The 24460-nt window shown below is 40.4% G+C and overlaps 1 protein-coding gene across 5 annotated transcripts in view; it reads right to left on the minus strand.

Annotated features, from left to right (window-relative positions):
* Positions 1 to 24460, minus strand: part of chchd3a (coiled-coil-helix-coiled-coil-helix domain containing 3a) — a 66688-nt gene that overhangs the window by 22474 nt on the left and 19754 nt on the right. For 4 of the 5 annotated variants that reach the window (XM_058077720.2, XM_058077717.2, XM_078787224.1 and 1 more), the window contains 3 exons: positions 23423 to 23603; positions 8390 to 8404; positions 6677 to 6760 (listed from right to left, as the gene is read on the minus strand). In XM_058077720.2, coding sequence (XP_057933703.2) covers positions 6677 to 6760; positions 8390 to 8404; positions 23423 to 23603 — 280 coding nt within the window. The remainder of the gene's footprint in view (positions 1 to 6676; positions 6761 to 8389; positions 8405 to 23422; positions 23604 to 24460) is intronic. The other variant, XM_058077718.2, reaches the window with a different exon arrangement.

The raw sequence follows: 24460 nt of genomic DNA on the forward strand, positions 1-24460 counted from the left end.
ACGCCTGCACTGCTTCCTGCTGCTGCAGGCGTAATTAAAAAGGATGAGGATCATTCTGTGGCGTCAATATGTAAATTGCATTTCATACAACCTCCACGTATGCCTGAAATGTGAGCAGGAATCTGAAGTGGAGCATTATTTTCCATTAGGTCAAGAAAGTCGGTGTCCCTAGATGACAGTTTGATCATACATTACCCTCAAGTCAACCACCGTGCATGCATTTTTATAGGATTCTGACTTTATTATCTAACTTTTTTTTCCTTTTGCTTGTTTCTCATAATAATATATTATATTATAATATATAATATTATATAATTATATATAATTATTATATATTATATTATATTAAACAAGAAACAACAAAGAATAAAGATTAAATATTAAATATTAGGGGAATAAAGCTGTTATAGTAAAATAGCTTCAAGTTGAAATATTCAGGACTAAAGTATTTCACTTAATAAAATAATAATATAATATATATAATATATATTATAATATGACATATATAACATTACATTATACATACATAATATTATACATATACATTATATTATATTATAATTTTATTAAGTGAAATACTTAAGTCCTCAATATTTCAACTTAATAATATATAAAAATATTATATAGAAATATTATACATATAATAATATATAATATATATAATATTATATATATAACATTACGTTATACATACATAATATTATACATATACATTATATTATATTATTATTTTATTAAGTGAAATACTTAAGTCCTCAATATTTCAACTTGAAGCTATTTTACTATAACAGCTTTATTCCCCTAATATTTCATTTTTAATCTTTATTGTCGTTAAAGTTGTTTAATTCTTTTTTTTTTTCCTGAAGCTGTGCCTTCAGGCGCCTCCCCAGGGAGCCCCCAACTGCAGTGTTACTTTTAGCAACCTTAAAGGAATATCTTAGTGCTGACAGTACAGAAAATACAAGCTACAGATGTCGACATGTAATAAGACTAAAACTAAGAAAAGTTGTAAAAATGAGCCACGCGGTGGACAAGTGGTTAACATGCTGGCCAAACAGTTAGGAGATCGGGAAGATCTGGGTTTGAGTTTGTATGATCTGTGTGGGTTTTCTCCGAGTACTCCGATTTCCTCCCACATTCATGTTGGGGTTCATTGGAGACTCCAAATTGTCCAAATTGTATAAGTCAGCTGGGATGGGCTCCAGCCTGCCACCCCGCGACCCGAGTAAGGATAAGCGGCATAGAAAATGAATGGAAGTTGTAAAATGTTAAGTTAGCGATGTAATCTCACGCTGCATCGGCGCCCTCTTGGCCCTCAACAGATTGCCTTTCATTTTACACAAAGTTACACTCCAGGGATTTGGGACCCAAAAAAAAAAAAAAATCCTTTTTACAGATAAAATAAAATAAAAAAAAGTCTCCTCCTGGGTGCTGAGATTGAAAAAGAAGCCATTAGAAGACAGAAAGATGTCGAGAATGCTAAATTGGAGGCAGTAATACCTGGCTTAATGGTAATAATCGATCTGCTAATCCATCTGGGATAGACAAAAGGCCACAGTGACAGTGATTGCCAATTTCAATACACACACACACACACACGCACACACAAAAGCACTGTGGTAGTTCCACTCGGCAGCAAGCTATTTTCCCCAACTGATTCACGGACAAACTTTGTACCTTTTATAATCTCCAAGATGAGAGCCAAGTTAATTTAGTCTGAAAAATATCATAAATGGCCACAAAGGACAGCAAGTCATGGAATTCCCCGTCATTCGGTCCGGTGCTGCGTTCGAACCCCCGCATTACAACTCAATAGCTAATCGGCGATGCAATGAATTCCGTTTTTTTACTCAAGCCGTGTACTATATTTTAACAAAAGTCGACTCGGTGGGTGGGGGGGCTGCGGAAAGACAAATGAAGTCGTTAGCGCTAATGCACTGCGGCGATATGGGAGGAGATAAGGAGCATTAAAAAAAACAAACATCCTTTAGGTTCATTTGCGAGGAAAACAGGAGGGAAATAATTCCAGGTGCTGATGGCTTCTTTTTGTGCTATCTGCTGCTGCGTGCCGATAAATTATGCACGTGGATGCAAGGATGAACGGAGCTCGTAGTCGTAGTTACGATTTTCAAACGTTATAACGCTGTTACCTGCGTGTAATGTGGTGCATAATTACAGTTGCAGTGATACCTTCCATCGCTGTTATCGTACAGATGACGATAAGCTAGGTAAAAGGACATCTGACCAGTCCAGCCTGGTCCGGTTCATGAGTCCTTAAGCCGTGTATCATTCTTGCTGAGTAAAATAATAAATCAAAAGCAACAACAAAACTTTCAGGCGGTTGAGGTATTTGAGGCAAACTGTGGTCTTGGTAAATACTGACTGGTTTTTGGACCCCACCGACAATATGGGAATGTTTTCAGGTCAAAAAGGCAAATAATTTTCTCGTTTCAGCCTCTTATCAACACGGGAATGTCGTACTGGGGGGCCTGGAAGTTGGCGTGTAGACAGGCAATACAAGAACCATGACGTAATGACCAAGCCAACGTATTGGAATATTTCGAAAGACATGCCCAACCTCTCCTGATAGTATATACAAGTTATTTTCTGGACTATAAGTCGCTCCGGAGCATAAGTCACACAAGGCCAAAAATGCATAATTAGATAGAAAAAAAAAACATACATAAGTCGCACTGGAGTATAAGTCGCACAAGGCCAAAAATGCATAATTAGGTAGAAAAAAACATACATAAGTCGCACTGGAGTATAAGTCGCACAAGGCCAAAAATTCATAATTGGGTAGAAAAAAACATACGTAAGTCGCACTGGAGTATCAGACGCACAAGGCCAAAAATGCATAAATAGGTAGAAAAAAAACATACGTAAGTTGCACTGGAGTATAAGTCACACAAGGCCAAAATGCATAATTATGGAGAAAAATAACATACATAAGTCGCACTGGAGTATAAGTCACACAAGGCCAAAAATGCATAATTAGGTAGAAAAAAACATACATAAGTTGCTCCGGAGTATAAGTCCAACAAACCAAAAATGCATAATTAGGTAGAAAAAAACATACATAAGTCGCACTGGAGTATAAGTCACACAAGGCCAAAAATACATAATTAGGTAGAAAAAAACATACATAAGTTGCTCCGGAGTATAAGTCCAACAAACCAAAAATGCATAATTAGGTAGAAAAAAACATACATAAGTCGCACTGGAGTATAAGTCACACAAGGCCAAAAATACATAATTAGGTAGAAAAAAACATACATAAGTTGCTCCGGAGTATAAGTCCAACAAACCAAAAATGCATAATTAGGTAGAAAAAAACATACGTAAGTCGCTCCGGAGTATAAGACGCACAAGGCCAAAAATGCATAATTAGGTAGAAAAAACAAACATACATAAGTCCAGTGGAGTATAAGTCGCATTTTTGCGGGTAATTTATTTTTTAATACACATGTTCAAGGACAGGCTGCACATTGTCCAGTGGTTAGTGTGCAGGCCTCACAGCTAGGAGAGCCGCGTTCAATTCCAGCTTTTTTACAGCTTTTTCAGATTTACAGCTGGGATAGGCTCCAGCGTGAGGATAAGCGGTAGAAAATGAATGAATGAATGAATGGGTGTTCAAGGCCTGGCGCTCAAGGCCATCAGATCGATGACAAGCGGACCTTGTGTTGTCTTATACTCCACGACGACTCCACTTCTTTACAGTATGCCTCACCTCAAAAGTTTTACACCTTTGAGTTCAGCTCATGAAAAATGAAAGCAAAAGTACTGCGTTTATATTTTAGGAGTGTATTTGGGTCAATATGGTGCTTTCTTCCTTCGTCCACCAAAGATCCAATTCCATCAATACACAAAGTGAAGAGACGTATAGAAAAGATGAAAAGTGGAGGAGTGGATGGAAAATGCTGATAGGAAAAAGAAAGAAAAAAAAAGAAAGAAAAAAAATCCTGTTCAAGTTGATTGTTAAATATGAGATTGTTTTACAGTGGGCAGGTATTGAGTGAAGATGTAATAAATATATAGATATTGTTTTCAGAAGCTATTTGTGGACCCGATGAGAGGCTGCAGCAGAGGCAGCAGGCTGAGCTGCCTTGCGAGCCCCGCTGATGGCCTGTCACTGGAAGCCTCTCTGATGAATGGCCATGTTGGATTGGAACAGACATGTAATATATATCAGGCTTATATTTGCTCTCCTGCTCTTTCTGGCTTTGTGTTCCTACTTTTCGCCAGAGTGAAATATGTTGGGAGAAGCCCGAGGTAAAAAAGACTGGAGGGTAAAGAATGGTGATGGGAGATGCTGTAAAGATGGAGAGTTAAAAAAAAAAAGACATTTGGTGCATTCCCGCTGGGAAAAAACAGATGGGTGCCGCCTCCTTCCCGCTAACTTTCCTCCAAACTGGCTTGTTTTCCTTCGTTCTCTTTGATTCCCCTTTTCTCAGCCTGGATTTGACGTGTGAAGGTGATCTGTTGACACTTTGATCCAAGTGATATCGATCAGAAGCCAACGTGGCTGATGGATGGTCGGTGGTTAAAGTCGATAATGCCTGTGTTAGTTGGGACTCATCCATTCAGCCATCACCGATGCGCTCCTACGGGGCTACAATCAAGAGATATCCCAGGATGCTTTTTGTGTTTTTTTTAACAAAAGTGCCCCACAAATGAACTAGCTTTTCAAGTTGTGGGGTGCTTCCCCGAGGAGGTCGGGGTGAGATATTCGGGGCACGGGTTTGGGCTCTATTTGCTAGCTCAGCAGACAGATTCTCAGTCAAGACACCAGCTGAGTTCAATTTCCATTCCGATATGTGATTAAAATTAGCACTTACATGGCGATTGCAAGGGCTGCGCGGCGGACGAGTGGTTAGCACGCAGACCACACAGCATGGAGACCTGAGTTCAATTCGATCCCCCGGCCATCTCTGTGTGGAGTTTGCATGCGTGGGTTTTCTTCGGTTTCCTCCCACATTCCAAAAACATGCTAGGATAATTTTTTTTCACGGTTTCCGAGGTTTTTTCCGGTTCCGGGTTTTTTCTGGTTTCCTCCCACATTCCAAAAACATGCTAGGTTAATTTTTTTTTCCGGTTTCCGAGGTTTTTTTATGGTTCCGGGTTTTCTCCAGTTTCCTCCCACATTCTAAAAACATGCTAGGTTAAAAAAAAAATCCCGGTTTCCGAGGTTTATTCCGGTTACGGGTCTTCTCCGGTTTCCTCCCACATTCCAAAAACATGCTAGGTTAATTTTTTTTGTTCTCCGGTTTCTGAGGTTTTTTCCGGTTACGGGTTTTCTCCGGTTTCCTCCCACATTCCAAAAACATGCTCGGTTAATTGTTGACTGCAAATTGTCCATAGGTATGAATGTGAGTGTGAATGGTTGTTTGTCTATATGTGCCCTGTGATTGTGCCCTGGGATAGGCTCCAGCACCTCCGCAAACCTCGTAGAAAATGAATGAATGAATGGTGATTGCAAGGGCTGCACGGTGGTCTAGTGGTTAGCGCGCAGACCTCACAGCTAGGAGACCCGAGTTCAATTCCACCCTCGGAGTTTGCATGTTCTCCCCGTGCATGTGTGGGTTTTTCTCCGGGTACTCCGGTTTCCTCCCACATTCCAAAAACATGCTAGGTTAATTGGCGACTCCAAATTGTCCATAGGTATGAATGTGAGTGTGAATGGTTGTTTGTCTATATGTGCACTGTGATTGGCTGGGATAGGCTCCAGCACCCCCCCACAACCCTTGTGAGGATAAGCGTTAGAAAATGAATGAATGAATGGCGATTGCAGACACTTCCAAATACAACAGGGGTGCAAAAAAAATGTCTGTCTTAGGAATGGCATATTTTCCCCACTTAGTTTTGGATAAGTAAAGCAACATATTTGTGCTTGTTCATAACAGAGAGATGACACACTTAACACCCACCACCTAGCCGGGACCGGATACGACCAGATCAGCCCAATACACCAACCAACGGTTGATGGGAAGATTCCTGATCATTAGGACCGCCTCCATAAAAGGCTTATGGGGAAGAATTTCATAGTTTCGTTAGAAACCACACAGACTCGGCAACAAGTTCCGGGAATGCTGAAAATGACCAAGAGAGGGAAATATATTATTTATTCCCTTTTGTTTCTAGCTGTGAAATGTTTCCGTTTCCATTTACCCTTGAAGGTGATATTTGACCACAGCAACAGGGCATTTTTTCTACTGCAGCATTTGAAAGCAGCACCATTGCGTGTGTGTGTGTGTTCTTATTGTTGACCCGTATCTCGTACTGGGAGGGACGGCATGGAGCGGCCATTTTGGGCGACGTGACAGAACCTTATATCCCTCCGCAGGGGGTTTCAATCTGATACATAAGCGAGGGTATTGTTGTGTTGTGTTCAGGGACGGGGGGAGTCAGATGCTGTTTCACCCTTCGTCCTACTTTGTCCTTGAAGCTACAATATATTGGAGTCTATGGGATTTTGGATCTATGGGAATTTTCTGCCCGGTCATCCAGAAGTGTGGGGTCAAAGGTGACTGATGAGGTATTTGATGAGGTTGAGGTCAGGAATTGGCCAAAATGTCGCAGAAAAATGAAGCCCGAAGATGAATTAAGAGTATCGATTTGTCTATACAGCCAGTCCTTCAGTCAGTTTCAGGTTGATGTCAAAGCGTTCAAAGCTCACCTTCTCCTCCAGCCGTGCCACCTGCTCCCTGTAGAACGCTTCCTGCTTGTGCAGGTCCGCCTCTTTAGCCTCCAGCTGCTTGGCCTGCACAAAGAGAAGACGTAATCAGTGTTGAACCACATCCACCAAATGCATTTATGGCTGAGACAAGTCAGTGTCGTTTGTGATGGGATAATGCAAAAAAAAAAGCAGCGTTTTAGCAAAATATTTAGTTGGGAGCAGGTATTTGTACTGTACATCCCAACAGGATAACATCAGTTGTCTGTATGAAAAGGTACAGTACATACACTCCTGATGAAGACCAGTTGAAGAATTCTAAGAGTTTACATTTGCACTGTTGGATTTCTGAGGAGGTTCTAAAACTAAGCGGAAAGCTTCCTGGGATTATACACAGGTAAAAATACTTCCACTGATAATAACATAACGTATACAATTGCCTAAAAAAGTCATTTTCTCTACAAGAGAGGAGAAATATGATCTCAGGGAAGAAGTACATTTGAAACACTTCTATGCTAGGACTACGTTAAAAAGCCATAGCATTTCAGTATGTGGAATCAAACTATGGAATGGATTGAGTAAGGACCTCAAACAATGCACAACGATGAGCCAATTCAAGAAACAATACAAGCAGTTGATGTTTGCTAAATACAAGGATGAAGAGTCTTCAACCAGTCATGATGTGCTATATATGTATATATATATCACTATATTGACACTTACTATGGTACCCATTATGTCATTGGATGGTCATATCACCTAGTACTTCGGTATGTGACAAAAAAAAATTAAACTATATTAGGAAAGCAGGAAGTGAACGAAAACTATTTTTTTAAGTAATAAAAAATTAAACTCTATTAGGAAAGCAGGAAGTGAGCAAAAAATATTTTTTAATAAAAAATTAAACTATATTAAGAAAGCAGGAAGTGAACATAAAATTTTTAAGTAAAAAATAAAAAAATAAAATAAACTATATTAGGAAAGCAGGAAGTGTGAACTGTGAACTGATTATGGGATGCATTCAATTGTAATCTGATGCATGATCAAATGAAATTTAACCATTACCATTTACCGGTAGAAAATCGGAAGTGTATTACAGAGCCTATCCTAAACACTCGGGACAAAAAAAAAACAAAACAATCCTTTAAGTCGGAAGTGGAGGTTGCTAACTTGAATCAGAAGCCAAGTAGTCTCAGATTATGAATATATTACATATAGTGATGATTTAAAGACAACCACAGACGTTATATTTCTATTTTATGTATACAGTAGCCATCCAGGATGAAGCCACAGGAGCATCGAGCAGGCCAACATCCTACTGTTATGCAAGATGGCCGTTCATCAGCCACGTCAGTTAACAACAAAAACAACCACACTGTGACCCCGACCCCCACCCAACCAACGTACGCATAAATATGGAGACTCTACACTTTTAACATTTACAGCTGAAGATTCAAGTTGAAACTTCTTCCACAAAGACGTCAAATCAACCAAAACATCAAACGAATGGTTTCAATTAAAACATTTAAAGGACTATTTAAGGTTGTCGTAATAGATGTCGTTTAAAAAGAACATTGAAACTGGCAGCGCAGAGTTTCAAGGACCCCATGGGAGAAATGAAAAAACACTGCAAAAAAATAAATAAATAAATTCTTGCCCTCCCATGAAAAAAAAAACAAAAAACAACAGACTGGATTAAAGTTGCGAAAGACTTACCTTAAGTCCTATCTCCTGATTGGGAAGCAAATTGAAAAAAAGTGAAAAAAAGAATATTGAAGCAAAGACTACGACTACTATGCAGTATTTGGGGGTACATAAACTTTTTCACTTGATATCACCGATACAGGCTACCATTCTTCTTATGTATGCATTAAAGTCACATAGCCACATTCTACAAAAAGGACCATCCTGGAGGATAACAGCAATGCAAATGAGGCCTTGAAGCTAAGCGCTTTGTTTGAAGGAGAACGAGATAATGAAGGAAGTACACCTAATGTAGAAAAAAAATGCATTAGCGGGTCCAATTTCCCTGTGCAGTGATAACCATCTGTGTTGAAATACGCAATTGACTTGCAGGTGGTGCTGCATATGTTATGATGGCTGTGATGCGGTCCAGCTCTTCAAAAGTACAACATCAAGGCCAGGTTCTTGTTGGTACGGTTGACATATGAGGGGGGTATTGTTGCTTTGGTATACAGTGTCGGACATATCTGATAAACAACTCATTTTCCCGAATGTGTTTTGATATTTTTTTTTCAAGGGTCAAGCTTTTACTGTCGTGTACTGGGAAGAACTGAAGAAGAAGAAATTGTGCAACACTGGACTTATGTAATAAGATTCATTCATTGAAGTGAAATTTAGGTACGATATGTGTAATACTACATTTTGTTGACTGAAATTCCACATTTTGGTTACTGCAATTTACACTAAACACTTATATGCTAGGACTACGTTAAAACGCCATAGCATTTCAGTATGTGGAATCAAACTATGGAATGGATTGAGTAAGGACCTCAAACAATGCAAGGAGTCTTGAACCAGTCATGATGTGCTAAATATATATATATATATATATACAGTATATATCACTATATTGACACTTACTATGGTACCCATTATGTCATTGTGTGGTCATATCACCTCGTACTTCGGTACGGGACAAAAAAAACAAAAAAAAAATTAAAAAAAGAAAAAAAAAACCTTAAACTATATTAGGAAAGCACGAAGTGAACAAATATAACAGTTACTTATTGTAAAAAGTACCAGATGGTACTAATAATTGAATTCATTTTTAAATTAAATTAAATTAAATTAAATTAAATTAAATTAAATTTTTAATTTAATTTAATTAGAACTATTAGCAAGTTCAAGCTTGCTAATATTTTATAATTAAGCTGAGCACATGTTTTATAGAGATATGTATTTTCTTTTTTAATAAAACTGGACTTGTGAATGGCGTATAGAAGGGTTTAGATTCTGTTCCACAGATGGCGCTATTGCACACAAAAGCTGCTTCCCAACCGCCGATAAACAACAGAAGAAGAAAAACACCACGAAGAAAAACGCAGTCTGACAACTTTCCGTTTGAGCGGGTACAAGATACCTCAATCGGATTGGGGAAAAGGAATATTCCACCCTTGTGAATCCGATTATATATTCATTCGGAATGGCACTTTTCTATCGAAAAAGGTTACATTCTTTCCGTTTGAGCAAATAACCCGAATGGAATTGGAGTATTCGGGTCCATGTATACGTGACTATTGTATTGTAGAGGTGATAGTAGTAGCTGGAGTGTTGTGTTCAAGTCAAGTTCAGCCTTGCGGCTGAAGAGCTCTGCAGACAAAAGACACGCTCAGACGGCGGGACGCAAGCAAGAACGTGAGACGCTGATCCCAAACACACACCAGCCGGAGCAGCTGTATCCACAGAGGGCGGGCGGTCGGGCGGGCGGGGAGATAAATGTGTGCTGAAGGGGAGACTTAAGGTGCCATTAAAGGAGGAGAGGTTGTGATAGAAAATGAGTGTCCTGGTCCCCCCCCCCATCTTAAATCTGCTGGAAGGCATGTTGGCCTGCCTCCTTGGCGACACATTCAGACCCAGACACGCACACTATGTCAGGATTACTTCCAAATGATCGCCTCTATTCAGCCGACTTTAAAAGATAATCTAATCATGCTAAAGGCCAAACAATGGCGGAGGCCTCGCCGCTGCCCGTATGCCTTTTGTCCCCCATAACGAAGAGCCGGAGTGCCGGTTTTGAGGGAATGAGAAAAAGGAAAAGTGAATCCGAGACAGGAAAGAAGTGACACATTGAGGACAACAAAAAGGTGATTTACCAGGAATGAAAAAGCGCTTGTTTAATACGTCACAGAGCTCCGCCCCTTACAGTCGCCGACGCATATTTCAGGAGCGTTTGGAGGGAGAAACTCACCTCCGGAAAGACAAAGACTTCCACACGACCGGAAAGAGAAAGAGAGAGAGAGAGAGAGAGAGGGAGAAACAGGGCTGCCGTATTTAAAACTTAATAAAGCGTGAACTTGCGGCCACCCTCTCTGGGTTCATATAAAATACGGTAGCGAGCACAGTAGCAATATCGCCGACGCCGGCGGTCAGATCAAACATCAATTAAGCAAGGTGAATATCAATTAGCCAGCCAGTGAATAATTAAGAAGTGTGTGTTTTTTTTAATTACCTGCAATCTGAGCCAAGATGGACGATGGCCAGAGTGGCGACTGTGCAACCTACACCTCCGGTTCTCCCACAGATTTGTTCCCATTCGTCCATCCTCTAAGCAAACTACGGCACAGGGGCCACATCCGGCCCGCCAAGTGTTTGAATATGGCCTGCTTGTTCTTTCCAAAATATTTCATTTAAAGTCAACATAGAACCTGGCATCATGGCTTGAGACAACCTTTTGATGGTTGAAGTAGCCGTTTTATCAATTTCGTTCTTTGATGTGGTCTGTTGTTTACAAAATGCTCCTAAAAAAAAGGAAACAAGCACATAATAATCATAATAATAATAATAACAATAATAAATTAAATTTATAACGCACTTTAGATCAAATAAATGATCTCAAAGTGCATGTATAGCAGATTGCATGACACTTTAATGTGTAAAATATGAGTAAAAATATATGTGTCAAAATTGAATATTATATGTAAAATACTGTATAAAAAAATATAAAAAATATCAAAAAATATTTAAAAATATATATATATATTGTCTGGCCCCCCTGTCAATTTTGTTAAATCAATGAGGCTTACAAAATGCTCCTGAAAAAAAGGGACGCAAGTACATAGTAATAATAATAAAAAAAATTAATTTATAACGCACTTTACATCAAATAAATGATCTCAAAGTGCACGTATAGAAGATTGCATGACACTTTTACGTGTAAAAATATGTGTAAAAATATACGTGTCAAAATTGACTGTTACATGTAAAATACTATATAGTCTGCCCCCCCCCGTCAATTTTGTTAAATAATGGGGCTTACAAAATGTTCCTGAAAAAAGGGACACAAGCACATAATAATAATAATAAAAATATAACGCACTTTTCATCAAATAAATGATCTCTAAGTGCACATACAGCAGACTGCATGACACTTTTATGTATAAAATATGTGTAAAGATATATGTGTACAAATGGACTGTTTTGTGTAAAATACTATATAGTCCGCCCCCCCATGGTCAATGCGGCCCGCTAGTCAATAAGTTCGCCCACCCCTGCTCTAAGAAGTTCCCTGACACTAAAAAGTAACACCACAGCAGGAAACAGGATGCAGCGTTCCGCTGGATCAATCAAACTTTTAATACATTTTGGCTCACTTTCTACGTAAATGAAAACAAATCCATGACTACCTCGGGGGTGGGGGTGGGTGGGGGGGTTAGGAATCAGCAATTCTGCATGCATTCCTCATTTCACACCTCGGTGATGAAGACATCTGCATTGTCATATAAGACGACTTGAAAGTTGCACTTGATGCATCTAAATCACAGCAGATGCGAGCTGCCAAGATCGATTGTGCTCAAATGAAATCATCACATTATCTAACAACACATCATCCGTAACCTTGCCGCCGTTCGCCTCCGACTCACCCCCGCCCTCTCTCTGGTCCGACTCACCCCTGTCAGGAGTAACATCACAATCAATGCTCCCTCACGGGCGGGGGGGTCAGAGCTGCTCACCGGGGGCTCATCCATAACAGAGCTTTGGGAACCCGTGACAAACCGACAACAAAGCTGCGGACCCGGGGAGTCCCGTATGTGATCCTACCTACATAAAGGGGGAGGAGGGGAGGGTTAAAGGTCAGCGCAATGTGACTGTGCTTTGGCGTTAGCTGGCATGGTCGAGGTCTAGCTTCCAGATGAGAGATGGATGAAGGACGAGAGTGTGGAGGGAATAAGAACGACAATCAACAGATGTGTAGTTTGGTCATCACAAGGGTCATGAGGGGTGCTGGAGCCTATCCCAGCGGTCTACACCCTGGACTGGTGGCCAGCCAATCACAGGGCACATATAAACAAACAACCATTCACACTCATATTCATACCTATGGACAATTTGGAGTCGCCAATTAACCTAGCATGTTTTTGGAATGTGGGAGGAAACCGGAAAAAACCCATGCTTGCATGGGGGAGAACATGCAAATCCGCACAGATATGGTCCAAGGGTAGAATCGAACTCGGGTCTCCTAGCTATGTGGCCTGCATGCTAACCACTCATCCGCCGTGTGTGTTGTACTGGCAACCAGAATGATCCCAAAACAAATGAAGGATGCATGGAGAAGTCGGGTGCAGATGGGATACCTTGCTTCGGGATGATCCACTGACATTGTAGGTGAGATGGCCGACCTTCCCAGGACAAGGACCAAGAGGCCAGAAGATGAACGTGTGGTCCTTGTGTAGTCTGGACCTCATTGGCTTAGACCACAAATGAGGTCTTAATGAAGCTAGGACATCCTAATTTCCATCTCTTTTGCGCTCGCCCCCGAAAATGTGTTGAAAAATATGCTATGTTTATTTTGGGCAAACATAAACAGTGGGGTTTATGGTAATATATAATCTCATCAGAGATAACTAGGGCTGGCTTCTTCTAAAGATATTTTCAGGAAAGCGGAAGGGGGTTGGGGGGGAACATCTGGGGAAATGATCCTCCGAGAAGCTTGCGAAATCCTGCTAGAAACATGAAAAATCAATTTCCTCTCTACTCTCTGACACTTCAAGCCCCCTCAGCCTTTGCCGGCGACGCCACCGCTGCACTGGCGGCTACAACATCTGCCCCCGTCCCCCCCACCCACCGCCACCCCCCCTCCCGAACTGATTAAGTGGCTGATCGGATGCCTGCAGTGTAAACTGATTGATTGATTGTCTGGAGGTGGCGCTGCCTTCGGTCGCCAGCTCAGGGGAGCGCAACCTCTGAGGGCCCCCTGATCATCTGTCACTTCCAACACGCATGAGATACGAAGGGCTGAACCTTCATTACCAAGACATGGAGGGGGGAGGGGGGGGCATATGTAAGATGGTCTCAGCCAGGATCCAGGACAGATTTCACATTTCAAAATTCCATGTTTTTCCCAGACTCCAGATAGATTGGAGCTGCATATATTAACTAATCTATGATCCAAATTAATTAATTAATTAATTTTCGCCGGCGCGGCAGATGAGTGGTTAGCACGCAGGCCTCACCGCTAGGAGACCCGAGTTCAATTCCACCCTCGGCCATCTCTGTGTGGAGTTTGCATGTTCTCCTCCAACATTCCAAAAACATGCTAGGTTAATTACCGACTCCAAATTGTCCATAGGTATGAATGTGAATGGTTTTTGTCTATATGTGCCCTGTGATTGGCTGGCCACAAGTCCAGGGTGTACCTTGTGAGCGGTAGAAAATGAACTAATTAATTAATTAATTAATTTCCCCTCCTATTTACCTCCATGGACAGATTACTGAATAGGATACTGTCCGCTCATTGGTCCGTCAATGAAACAAAGCCACAAAAGTTAAAAATTTTTCAGCTTTCTGGGATCTCGCCGAAATACTCATGTAAACGTGGCTACTGTTACTTTTGTTCACTTCCTGCTTTCCATAATACAGTTTAAGTTTTTTTTTGTTTATTTATTTATCTATTTTATTTTAGTCACGTACCAAAGTATGAGGTGATATGACCATCCAATAGCACATTACATTTGTTCACTTCCTGCTTTCCATAATATAATTTGTTATTTTTTTATTTTTTAATGTATTTTATTAATATTTATGTATTGGTAATGGTTTAATTTCATTTGAACATGCATCAGATTACAATTGAATGCATCCCATAATCAGTTCACAGTTCCACATGTCCAAAAGGAGTAGGAAGAAGCAAAGCTTATTAAATCCTACCCCTCCATCTGGTACTTTTACAATCAGTAACTGTTTCATTTGTTCACTTCCTGCTTTCATAATACAGTTTAAGGTTTTTTTTAATAATGTACCTCCCACCGAAATACAAGTTTCGATGTATTGTTTCTTGAATTGGCTCATCGTTGTGCATTGTTTGAGGTCCTTACTCATTCCATTCCATAGTTTGATTCCACATACTGAAATGCTATGGCTTTTTAACATAGTCCTAGCATACAAGTGTTTCAAATGTACTGCTTCCCTGAGATCATATTTCTCCTCTCTTGTAGAGAAGTATTGGATGATTTTTAGGCAATTCAAAGAGAATAAAGCGCCAGATGAGGTCTGCTATGCCGAAAGATTGAACGCATTCTTCATGAAGCAAGAGACGGAAAAGTCTTTGACGTGGAGGGCGGTCCCGGGGGACAGAAGAGGACAACCTAAGTCAGGTAGAAGGTGAGGAGAATGTCCGACCCAAGACAGGGGCAAAGAGATACGTGGCGGGAAACCGACAGCGTCAGGATGCGTTGCTGACATTGGACCTCGGACTGAATGTGCCTCGCCTGTCTTGTACACGCGTTTGAGCGGCCCGGGGATCCTTACTTGCCTCCATATGTTTGCGTCCTTGTCTGCACACATGCATATTCATTCTGCGGCAGGTGGTCCTACGAGGTCCCGGTGAAGCTGGGAGGGGGGCCCGCCGTCCACCTCCAGCATCTGTCTATCGAGACCATGGTCACCCGGATGACTTGCCTGACTTTTATTTCACCCTACTCCTTCCCGAAATAAGTCCTTGTACGAAAGGCTTCCCCCCCACACTTTCAGGCTTGTTCAAAGTTTGCACTTTTTTACGCAGTTTTGTGTGTGTTTGTTTCCTAATTGGAGGTTGTTTTCAAAACTGCCTGCTAAATCAATATCTCTATTTTGTCTGCTCTTTCCAGCCGCCTCTATTTATTCCCCCATTTATTCACTCGCTGCCTCCCCGCACATGCATCAGCACCGTGTTTTTTTTTTTTTTTCAGCTCTTCACAGCCTCCTTGACGCCACTCTGTCTTTGTTCTCTCCATGTCAAAGTTTTTTTCCAGCCTTCAATCAAAAAACCCCAGAGCCGCCAGCGCCATTAGCTCCTGCGGAAACATTCACTTCCACTGAAGCTAACTGATACAGCTCGCTTGTCAGAAGCCGGAGGAACTATTCATAAAAGAATAGAGCAAGGAGGTTCCGACGAAAGCGCGCTATTCAAATCAAATAGCTCAAATGTACACACACACACACAAAGATCCGGCTTTCATTTTTCAGGAGTTCATGATGCAGATACAAGGCACATTCTTGCGGGAAAATAATAGAACAGGCAACAAAAAGTAACTCACACACTCATTAAGTGTCAAAAATTTTTGTCTGTGAATTTAATTTATTTATTATATATTATAATATAATATAATTATATTATATAATAACATAATTTATTTATGTAGTTATTTTTTATTTTATTATTATTTTTTATTTTATTTCTATTGTTTCATTTTTTGTCTCGTATATTATATATTATATGATATATTTACTATTTATTTATTATAAATTTATTCATTTATTGATATATGAAAAAAAATGTTTTATTACTAGGAGGTGTACCTAGCATTAAAAAAATTAATTACTGAATAATTTTGCCAGCCAGCCTCCATTCATATACATGCCGTAAGACTTGTCAGTCATACGGTCGCTTTGTCTCTGTAGGGGGTGGCGGGGCCGCTAGCATACACACACGCCACAAAAATTGGTTTTATTTCAATATAATAATTTTAATAATATAATTTATTTATTTATTTTTTTTTATTTTTTTTGTTTTTTTGTTTTATTTTTTGTCACGTACCGAAGTACAACAAAATGATTGCATCATTGCCGCTGTTGACGAAAACAAAACTGCAAAGTAGACCATCGCAAAAGAAATGCTGCTCCTTGATACAGTTTTTTTTTTCAAGAAATGCTGCTAATGTTAAACAGTATGACGGGTCTGAACTGTCATTTCACAACTTTACAAAGTCTAAGTTTTTTTGCAGTGCTACGACCTATTTAGTATTATATTTCAATATATAACTTTTGGCATTAAAAATTGGTTGATTTGACCTTTCAAAAGTGTCAATTTGTGAGACAATAACAATTTCAAAATGCACTTTTTGTGACTTTTTGTGAATTGTTAGTGCACTAATATTTATTCTGTGTACTTCTTAAAATGTATGTTAAAATCTCATCTCGTCTATTCATTACACTTTTTGGGGCGGAATATACCATGTCGTGACATTACTGTACGATATAAGCTGTCTGGAAACCGTTTTCCATCCATCCATCAATCAATCAATCAATCAATCAATCAATGCACAAGCTGCTGTTTTGTTGATGCCCGCTCGCTGTCCCAATTAGCTGACAGGGTGAGGAGGGCCCGGTGTCAGCAGAGTGCCAGCAAATGGCCTGCCAATTAAGCACTGACCTTCCATCTACCCACACCCCCTCCCACCCCACATACTGGCACGACGTGTGGGCACCACACCCTGGGCAGTGGTGAGGTCGGGCTGGCCGACATGTAAGATATGCTTCAGTGGACTCCTTCCAAGAGCGGAATCACAAAGAGAGCGTGGGAGAGAAAGAGGAGGGGGGGAAAAAATCCCCCCCCCCCCCCCCCCCCCCCCCACACACACACACCACACACATTTTCAAATCTCAAACAAAAGATAATACACGAGGACCTTTTTTTTTCCCCACTCCTAATTTTCCCATCATCGGACACAAAAAAAGATTCTTAAAGATTTTTTTTTTTTAATACCACCAAGGGGCAGCAATTCAAAACGCAGCAAGTCTCCTTTAATACTGAGGAAATTAAATTGTCAGCATGTTATCAGCCTGGTCCAGTCGTCTGTATCTGAAATGCGACAGCAAGAAACATGAAGGGGGAGGAAAAGTGCATCTGGTGGAGACTGCAGTTTATGTAAGGTAGCGTTGCAGGAAAGAGGGGGGGCCGGGGGGTTGTTTGAGCCATCCATGCTTATAATAGAACACTTGATCAGGGGGGAAAAGAAAGATTTGACATGATTGGTATGTTGTTCTGTGAAATATGATTAATATAAGATAATAAGTCAATGATAACAATATTCAAAACATGATTTTGTCCTTCAGAAAGACTATTTTCCAAAAACTAAGGGGGAGTCATAAGATCTCGCTGGATTCAAATGTGGCAAGAGTTCTCGGATGTCTCGTGGGCAATTGGACCTGTGGTGATAAATTCATCAATCACACAATAAATTCAAATAAACTCGATAACGACGACCTCATGGGTGCCTGTTTTCCTCATTTCCCGCCACCAACAGTTAGGCAGAGGGCTCACTCTGTGCATTGTTTTCAGCGTCTTGCCGTGTTTGTTCCATAGAACAACAGCATGAATGGAGTGAGCCCTTCTGTCAGTCATATTTTGTCTCGGTGAGTGGAGAGGCGGGGCCGCTAGCATACACATAGTAAGGAGCAACACAAGGTATTGTAGGGAAATTTTGTACCGCTTATTATACACGAGGGTCGTGGGTTGTGCTGGAGCCTATCCCAGCCGTCTTCGGGCGAGCCAGCCAATCACAGGGCACATATAGACAAACAACCGTTCACACTCACATACATACCTATGGACAATTTGGAGTCGCTAATTAACCTAGCATGTTTTTGGAATGTGGGAGGAAACCGGAGTACCCCGGAGAAAACCCACGCATGCACGGGGGAGAACATGCAAACTCCCCAGGGTGGAATTGAACTCAGGTCTCCTAGCTGTGAGGCCTGCGTGCCAACCACTCGACCACTGTGTATGAACAGTCATTCATTTTCTACCGCTTCTACTCACAAGGGTGGCGGGAGGTGCTGGAGCCTATCCCAGCTGTCTTCGGGCAATAGGCGGGGTACACACTGGACTGTTGGCAAGCCAGCCAATCACAGGGCACATATAGACAAACAACCATTCACACTCACATTCATACCTATGGACAATTTGGAGTCGCTAAGTAACCTAGAATGTTTTTGGCATGTGGGAGGAAACCGGAGTACCCGGAGAAAACCCACGCATGCAAACTCCACACAGGTGGGATTGAACTGTAGGTCTCCTAGATTGAACTCTAGGTCTGCGCGCTAACCACACAACCGCTGATTTTTGGGTGGAAAATCCAACGAAATACAGCTGGAATAGGTGCAGATTCTGCAAGATCTAGAAAGCTTTCTGTGTGGGTTATTGTGTGTAGCTGCTCTATAAGAACCCACAACTCAATACAAATGACCAAATACAAGTAGGTCGCCTTTAAGAAGGGACTTTTAAGAAGTCCACCCTGGACTGGTGGCCAGCCAATCACAGGGCACATATAGACAAACAACCATTCACACTCACATTCATACCTATGGACAATTTGGATTAGCTAATTAACCTAGCATGTTTTTGGAATTTGGGAGGAAGCCGAAAAAAACCCACACATGCACGGGGAGAACATGCAAATTCAGCACAGAGATGGTCAAGGGTAGAATCGAACTCGGGTTTCCTAGCTGTGTGGCTAACCACTCGACCACCGTGTCGGGAAATTTAATTAGTAAATTATTGCTTTTTTTTTTTTTAAACATAACGTCAAAATGTCATCTTGTACTCAGACACAATCTTGTGTATCGTCTCGTGACACCGCCAGTATGAATTAATTTGATTCCCTTTGATGCAAGCACGATATAGAACCCCCCTATACGTAAGCTTATTTCTTATGTGGCGGGTATTAAGGAAGGATGTTTTGGACCAGCAAATAACCCAAAGATCGCCAGCAGGTAGGACCCACTCGGTTTGGATCTCAGGGAGATTGATGGCTCTGGGTTTGATTGAAAATACCGCCTTGAGGTTGCAGCCTGTAAAAACCCCGTGACCGGTGATGGATTGGCGACTGGCCCGGTTTGGCCGTGCGAGGGGCCACGTCATTCAACATCCAAAAAAGGTAGGAGCGTGATGGAGCTCCCTGTGTGATTCAATTAACTCTCGACTGTGAAGAAGAGAGTACATTAATCGTGCGTGCTAGCGTTTATCATTATTCATGATTACATTCAAGGGGACGTCAAGAGTCTTTCTGGCTACTAACCTTCCCTGGTATTGACCACCCAAATCCAATGAAAGCTTGATTTGCGCCTAACGAGTCTACCAATTAACTCCGCTGATCAAAGTCCTTCTCTGTGGTCTTGTAGCGGCAGAACACGTGTGAACCCTGACACCGAACATGGCTTCTTCTCGTGGAAGACAACAGTGAGTGACAACACGCAACCCTGCCCACGCTCCTGTGACGTTTCAATTACTAGTGGATTGACTGGATGGAAGGACTGTCACAGGAAGGGGGAGTAGGAATGGGAGTCTGGCGGGTAAGGGTGCTTTTCCATCACATTCGCCACACTGAAGTCTAACTCAAGAGTGCACTGGAACCAGGCCAGTGGTCCACAACGCCAATCGCGTCTTTGTAGAGTGCAAAACTTCTATCGCTAACAAAGACTAGAAGTCCCACACACGGCAGACATGCTAGTTCTGGATGCTGCAGCTGATTGGCAGAGGGGATCTGTCAATCAGCTGATATCGATACAGTGCCTTTTTCAATGATATCGGCCGATAACGATCGGAGGGTCCATTGTTTGGTGATCTGTAAACTTTGAGACTGTGACGTGAAATACTAATCATTAGTATTTTTACATATACGCTACCACTCAAAAGTTTGGGATCACTTCCAAATGTCCAAAGAAAAACACGTTTTCATACATTTCACAAATATTTTTTTTCCCATTTCACAAACAATTAATAATAAATAACAAATAACTACTCCCTTCAGAGAGCAGCGCAAAACTGGGTCTAACTATTAATATTATATTAATATTAATATTATATATATATAATATATATATATCTATTAATAAATCATGCTGTTTTGTGGTATGTTATTAAGTCATTAAATTCCAGCCTATTAATCAGGTGATTTTCAAAGAAGGATTTACATTTTTGCATAGAGGCCTACTATCAACAACTGTCAGTCCTCGGCATCAATCTCCTGGTATGGCTGCTAATCCAAGTTCATCATTTTATAAGGCTAATAGATTAGTAGAAAACCCATCTGAAAAAAATATCTTACCATGCTGTTAACTACTCCCACAAACAAGGTCAAGGTCTAACAAGGACAGAAAAACGGCACATAGAATATTGTGTTTTAGAGCTACATTACCGCTCAAAAGTTTGGGATCGCTTGCAAATGTCTTTGTTTTCCAAAGAAAAACAATTTTTCATGCATTTCACATTTTTTTTTCCATTTCACAAACATTTTTATCCATTTCACAAATAATGAAAATTAATCAGATGATTTTCAAAGAAGGATTTACATTTTTGCATAGAGGCCTACTATCAACAACTGTCAGTCCTCTGCATCAATCTCCTGGTATGGCTGCTAATTCAAGTTCATCATTTTATAAGGCTAATAGATTAGTAGAAAACCCATTTAAAAAAATATCTTACCCTGCTGTTAACTACTCCCTTCAGAAAGCAGCACAAACAAGGTCAAGGTCTAACAAGGACATAAAAACGATGCAAAATCTATTCATAAATCATGCTGTTTTGTGGTATGTTATTAAGTCAATTCAAATTCAATTCCAGCCTCCCCTCCAGTATTGGCCATTTTAGATGGCTCTTTTAAGGCACATAGAATACTGTGTTTTAGAGCTACACTACCGCTCAAAAGTTTGGGATCACTCGCAAATGTCTTTGTTTTCCAAAGAAAAAATGTTCATGCATTTCACAATTTTTTTTTTCTTTAAATCTCTTACCATGCTGTTAATTAGTCCCTTCAGAGAGCAGCACAAACTGGGTCTAACAAGGACATAAAAACGATGCACCACAATGCAAGAAGACAAATATCTGAGAGTGTGTAGTTGGAAACAAAGACGCCTCACAGGTCGTCGCCTGGCAGCTGCACTAAATAGTACCCGTCAAACACCACTGTCAGTATCAGCGATATCTAAGTATCAGCAATATATAAGCTACATCTTATATAGCAAAAATCTGCATGCATGTACAAATATACTAAATACATAGGTATATTCCATACGTTTATATCGGAGGTAGATCATTTTAAAAGTGTCAGTCCATCCACAAGCTAGTTCATCCAATTTCAAGTCTGGGTGAGTAAAGATGGGCCCACAATCAATGGACTGAATTGAAATATTTGCCCTGGATGACAATTGTAACTTGGCATGGCGGCAGACGTTACGGGCGATTATAGCCGAGCGTGGGGAGGCATAACTGTTCACATTGCGTGTGAAGGAGGAGAAAATGTACGTTGTTCAAGAAGGCCTGGCGCCGTGACCTGTATCTTAATGAGCAGAGGTATGTTGGAGAGGCTGCGGTATTGGGGGGGGGGGGGGGGGGGGGGGGGGTCGCTAATCAATAGCACGCCCAACAGCAGCGGCGAGCCCCAATGACAAATGTTTTCAGCGGCAATGAATGTGGAGAGCGGGCTTCAGGTCAATTGGCATTCAATTAAAAGCACATGGAAATACAGTCAAAGCACCTGATTGAATATTGACCCGCTTTTTAAAAGATACTTCAAACAACGTGTCCCGCCGTAGCACGGTGAAAGAGACAAGCTTTCTCAGCGAGACGTGCAACAAACCCGAGCTTGTTGAATTTATTATCGAGAATGAAGAACAATGGGCAAGAGTCGCTTTCTTTTCTCTGCAAAAAGTAATATGTTTGATATGACGGCCATGAGTGTGTGAAATGAGCTAGATAATCAATAGCATTGCTTTGGAGCACAGTAAATGTGTTTAGCCCCGAAAACAATACATGGCAGAATGCTTATAGTAGCAATTTAGGAGAAAGAGGCGGCGATGAGCAATATTAGATGACATGGCTGAGATATTTACTTACCGTGTGTTGTGTTAGTGTGGATTCAGCTCACAAGCGCAAAGTGTTTTGTGTGTGAAAGCTGAGGATCAATAAACTACAGGGGTTCCCGAACTTTACGAACTCGGGGCCCACTTGAAAATGTAAAAAAATTGTCTTAGGCCTATAAATATTTTTTTTTAAATTGTGCAATAAATATTTTACAATAAAAATAATTAAAATTAATGAAATTAATTTTATTCATAAAATTAAAATATTTTATGAATAAAAGTAATTTGATTAATTTCGTTAATTTAATTAATTTAATTACTTGAATTAATTTATACAAAATAATATTTGCAAAAATGAATCTGAACTAGCGTGCAATAAATATTTTACAATAAAATAATTTAAATTAAATTAATTTTATTTGTAAAATTAAATTATTTTTATGAATAAAATTAATTTAATTAATTAAATGTATTTATACAAAATAATATTTGCAAAAATGAATCTGAACTAGAGTGCAATAAATATTTTACAATAAAAATCATTTAAATTAAATTAATTTTATTCATAAAATGTAATTATTTTATGAATAAAATTAATTTAATTCATTTAGTTAATTTAATCACTTTAATTAATTGCATTTATTTATACAAAATAATATTTGCAAAAATGAATCTGAACTAGTGTGCAATAAATATTTTACAATAAAAATAATTTAAATTAAATTAATTTTCTTAAAATTAAACTATATTTATGAATAAAATTAATTTAATGAATTACATTTATTTATACTAAATAATATTTGCAAAAATGAATCTGAACTAGAGTTCCACGCCATAAACCCTGACATTTGTCAGTGAGCCAGGCATAACCAGTTGATTGCGGCACATAGATTCACAGTGTGTGCACAATAAGAAAAAAAAACATCAAAAATAAGCGACGGGTGTACTCACATAGAGCTGAGCACGGAGCTTCTCATCTTCGGTGGCGATCCTCTCCCTGAGGACGGCCTGCTGGATGCTCTCCTGGGCCACGACGCACTCTGCGGACAGGATCCTGGACACTTCGTCCTCCACGTGGCGCTTGGTCTCAGCCTGGGCTTGCGCTGACGCACGGGCCTTCTCAGCCTCCAGCCTGTGGAGCATCGACAGGTCATCTTCCAGTGATATCATTTTTACTTGAATCTATGCATTGATGAGGGAGTCTGTCATTTTCCTAACACGATCCAAGCGTCCGAGTGACACAAGCATGGTGTGACAAATTTACAGCATGTACCAAAATCATTCAAAAAAGGTCACCAATGTAATTAGGGAGCTAATGAGGCACAGATAAATGCTAATTTACTTGCTTATTCATTCATTTACAAGCCATACGTGTCACAGGCGTCTGCAAACAAAGAGAGATGGCAACAAAACAAAGAAGGGGGGGGGGGATCAATATGTATCTTTCCCAAATACTCCGTCAATATTTAACGTCTGGAAAAACAGCAGCATTAAGCTCTCCGCAGACACCAAGACCACTATTTGAACCCCGCCGCTGGGTTCTTGCAGTTACTTAGCAACACGCTTCCTGGTGCAGCGACGGTGCGCTTGATTAGAGCAAAGGAGGAACGTCCCTGAAACCCTGAAACATCCTCAGTGGCGACGACCAGGTAAGATGAAGACAGAAAAGACAAAAAAAGACAGACTGACAGACTGAAAGAACGTTGGCGGAGGAGACCAAAAAACTTCGAGTTGAATTCTCAGACAGTGCAGACGTAAAGATAGGAAGATCGGAAACATAGTTCAGTGAGAATTTCTCTGTACATTCAAATTATTGAACGTACGGATGCACCATAGATTCCTCCGGAGGGTAGAGTGGGTTAAGCCACCTGGCGTTCCCCAGCAAACTGCACTGTTTTCAGGCACACGCTCTGAGCAGCCGGGGTGACGCCAAAAATTCCAAAAATATAATTAAAAAACAAAACTGAAAAGAAAAATCAGCAGTACATT

The sequence above is a fragment of the Doryrhamphus excisus genome, linkage group LG2 (genome assembly GCF_037039965.1).
Source record: "Doryrhamphus excisus strain RoL-2023G ecotype Guam linkage group LG2, RoL_Dexc_Guam_v1.1, whole genome shotgun sequence".
Taxonomy (NCBI): Eukaryota; Metazoa; Chordata; class Actinopteri; order Syngnathiformes; family Syngnathidae; genus Doryrhamphus; species Doryrhamphus excisus.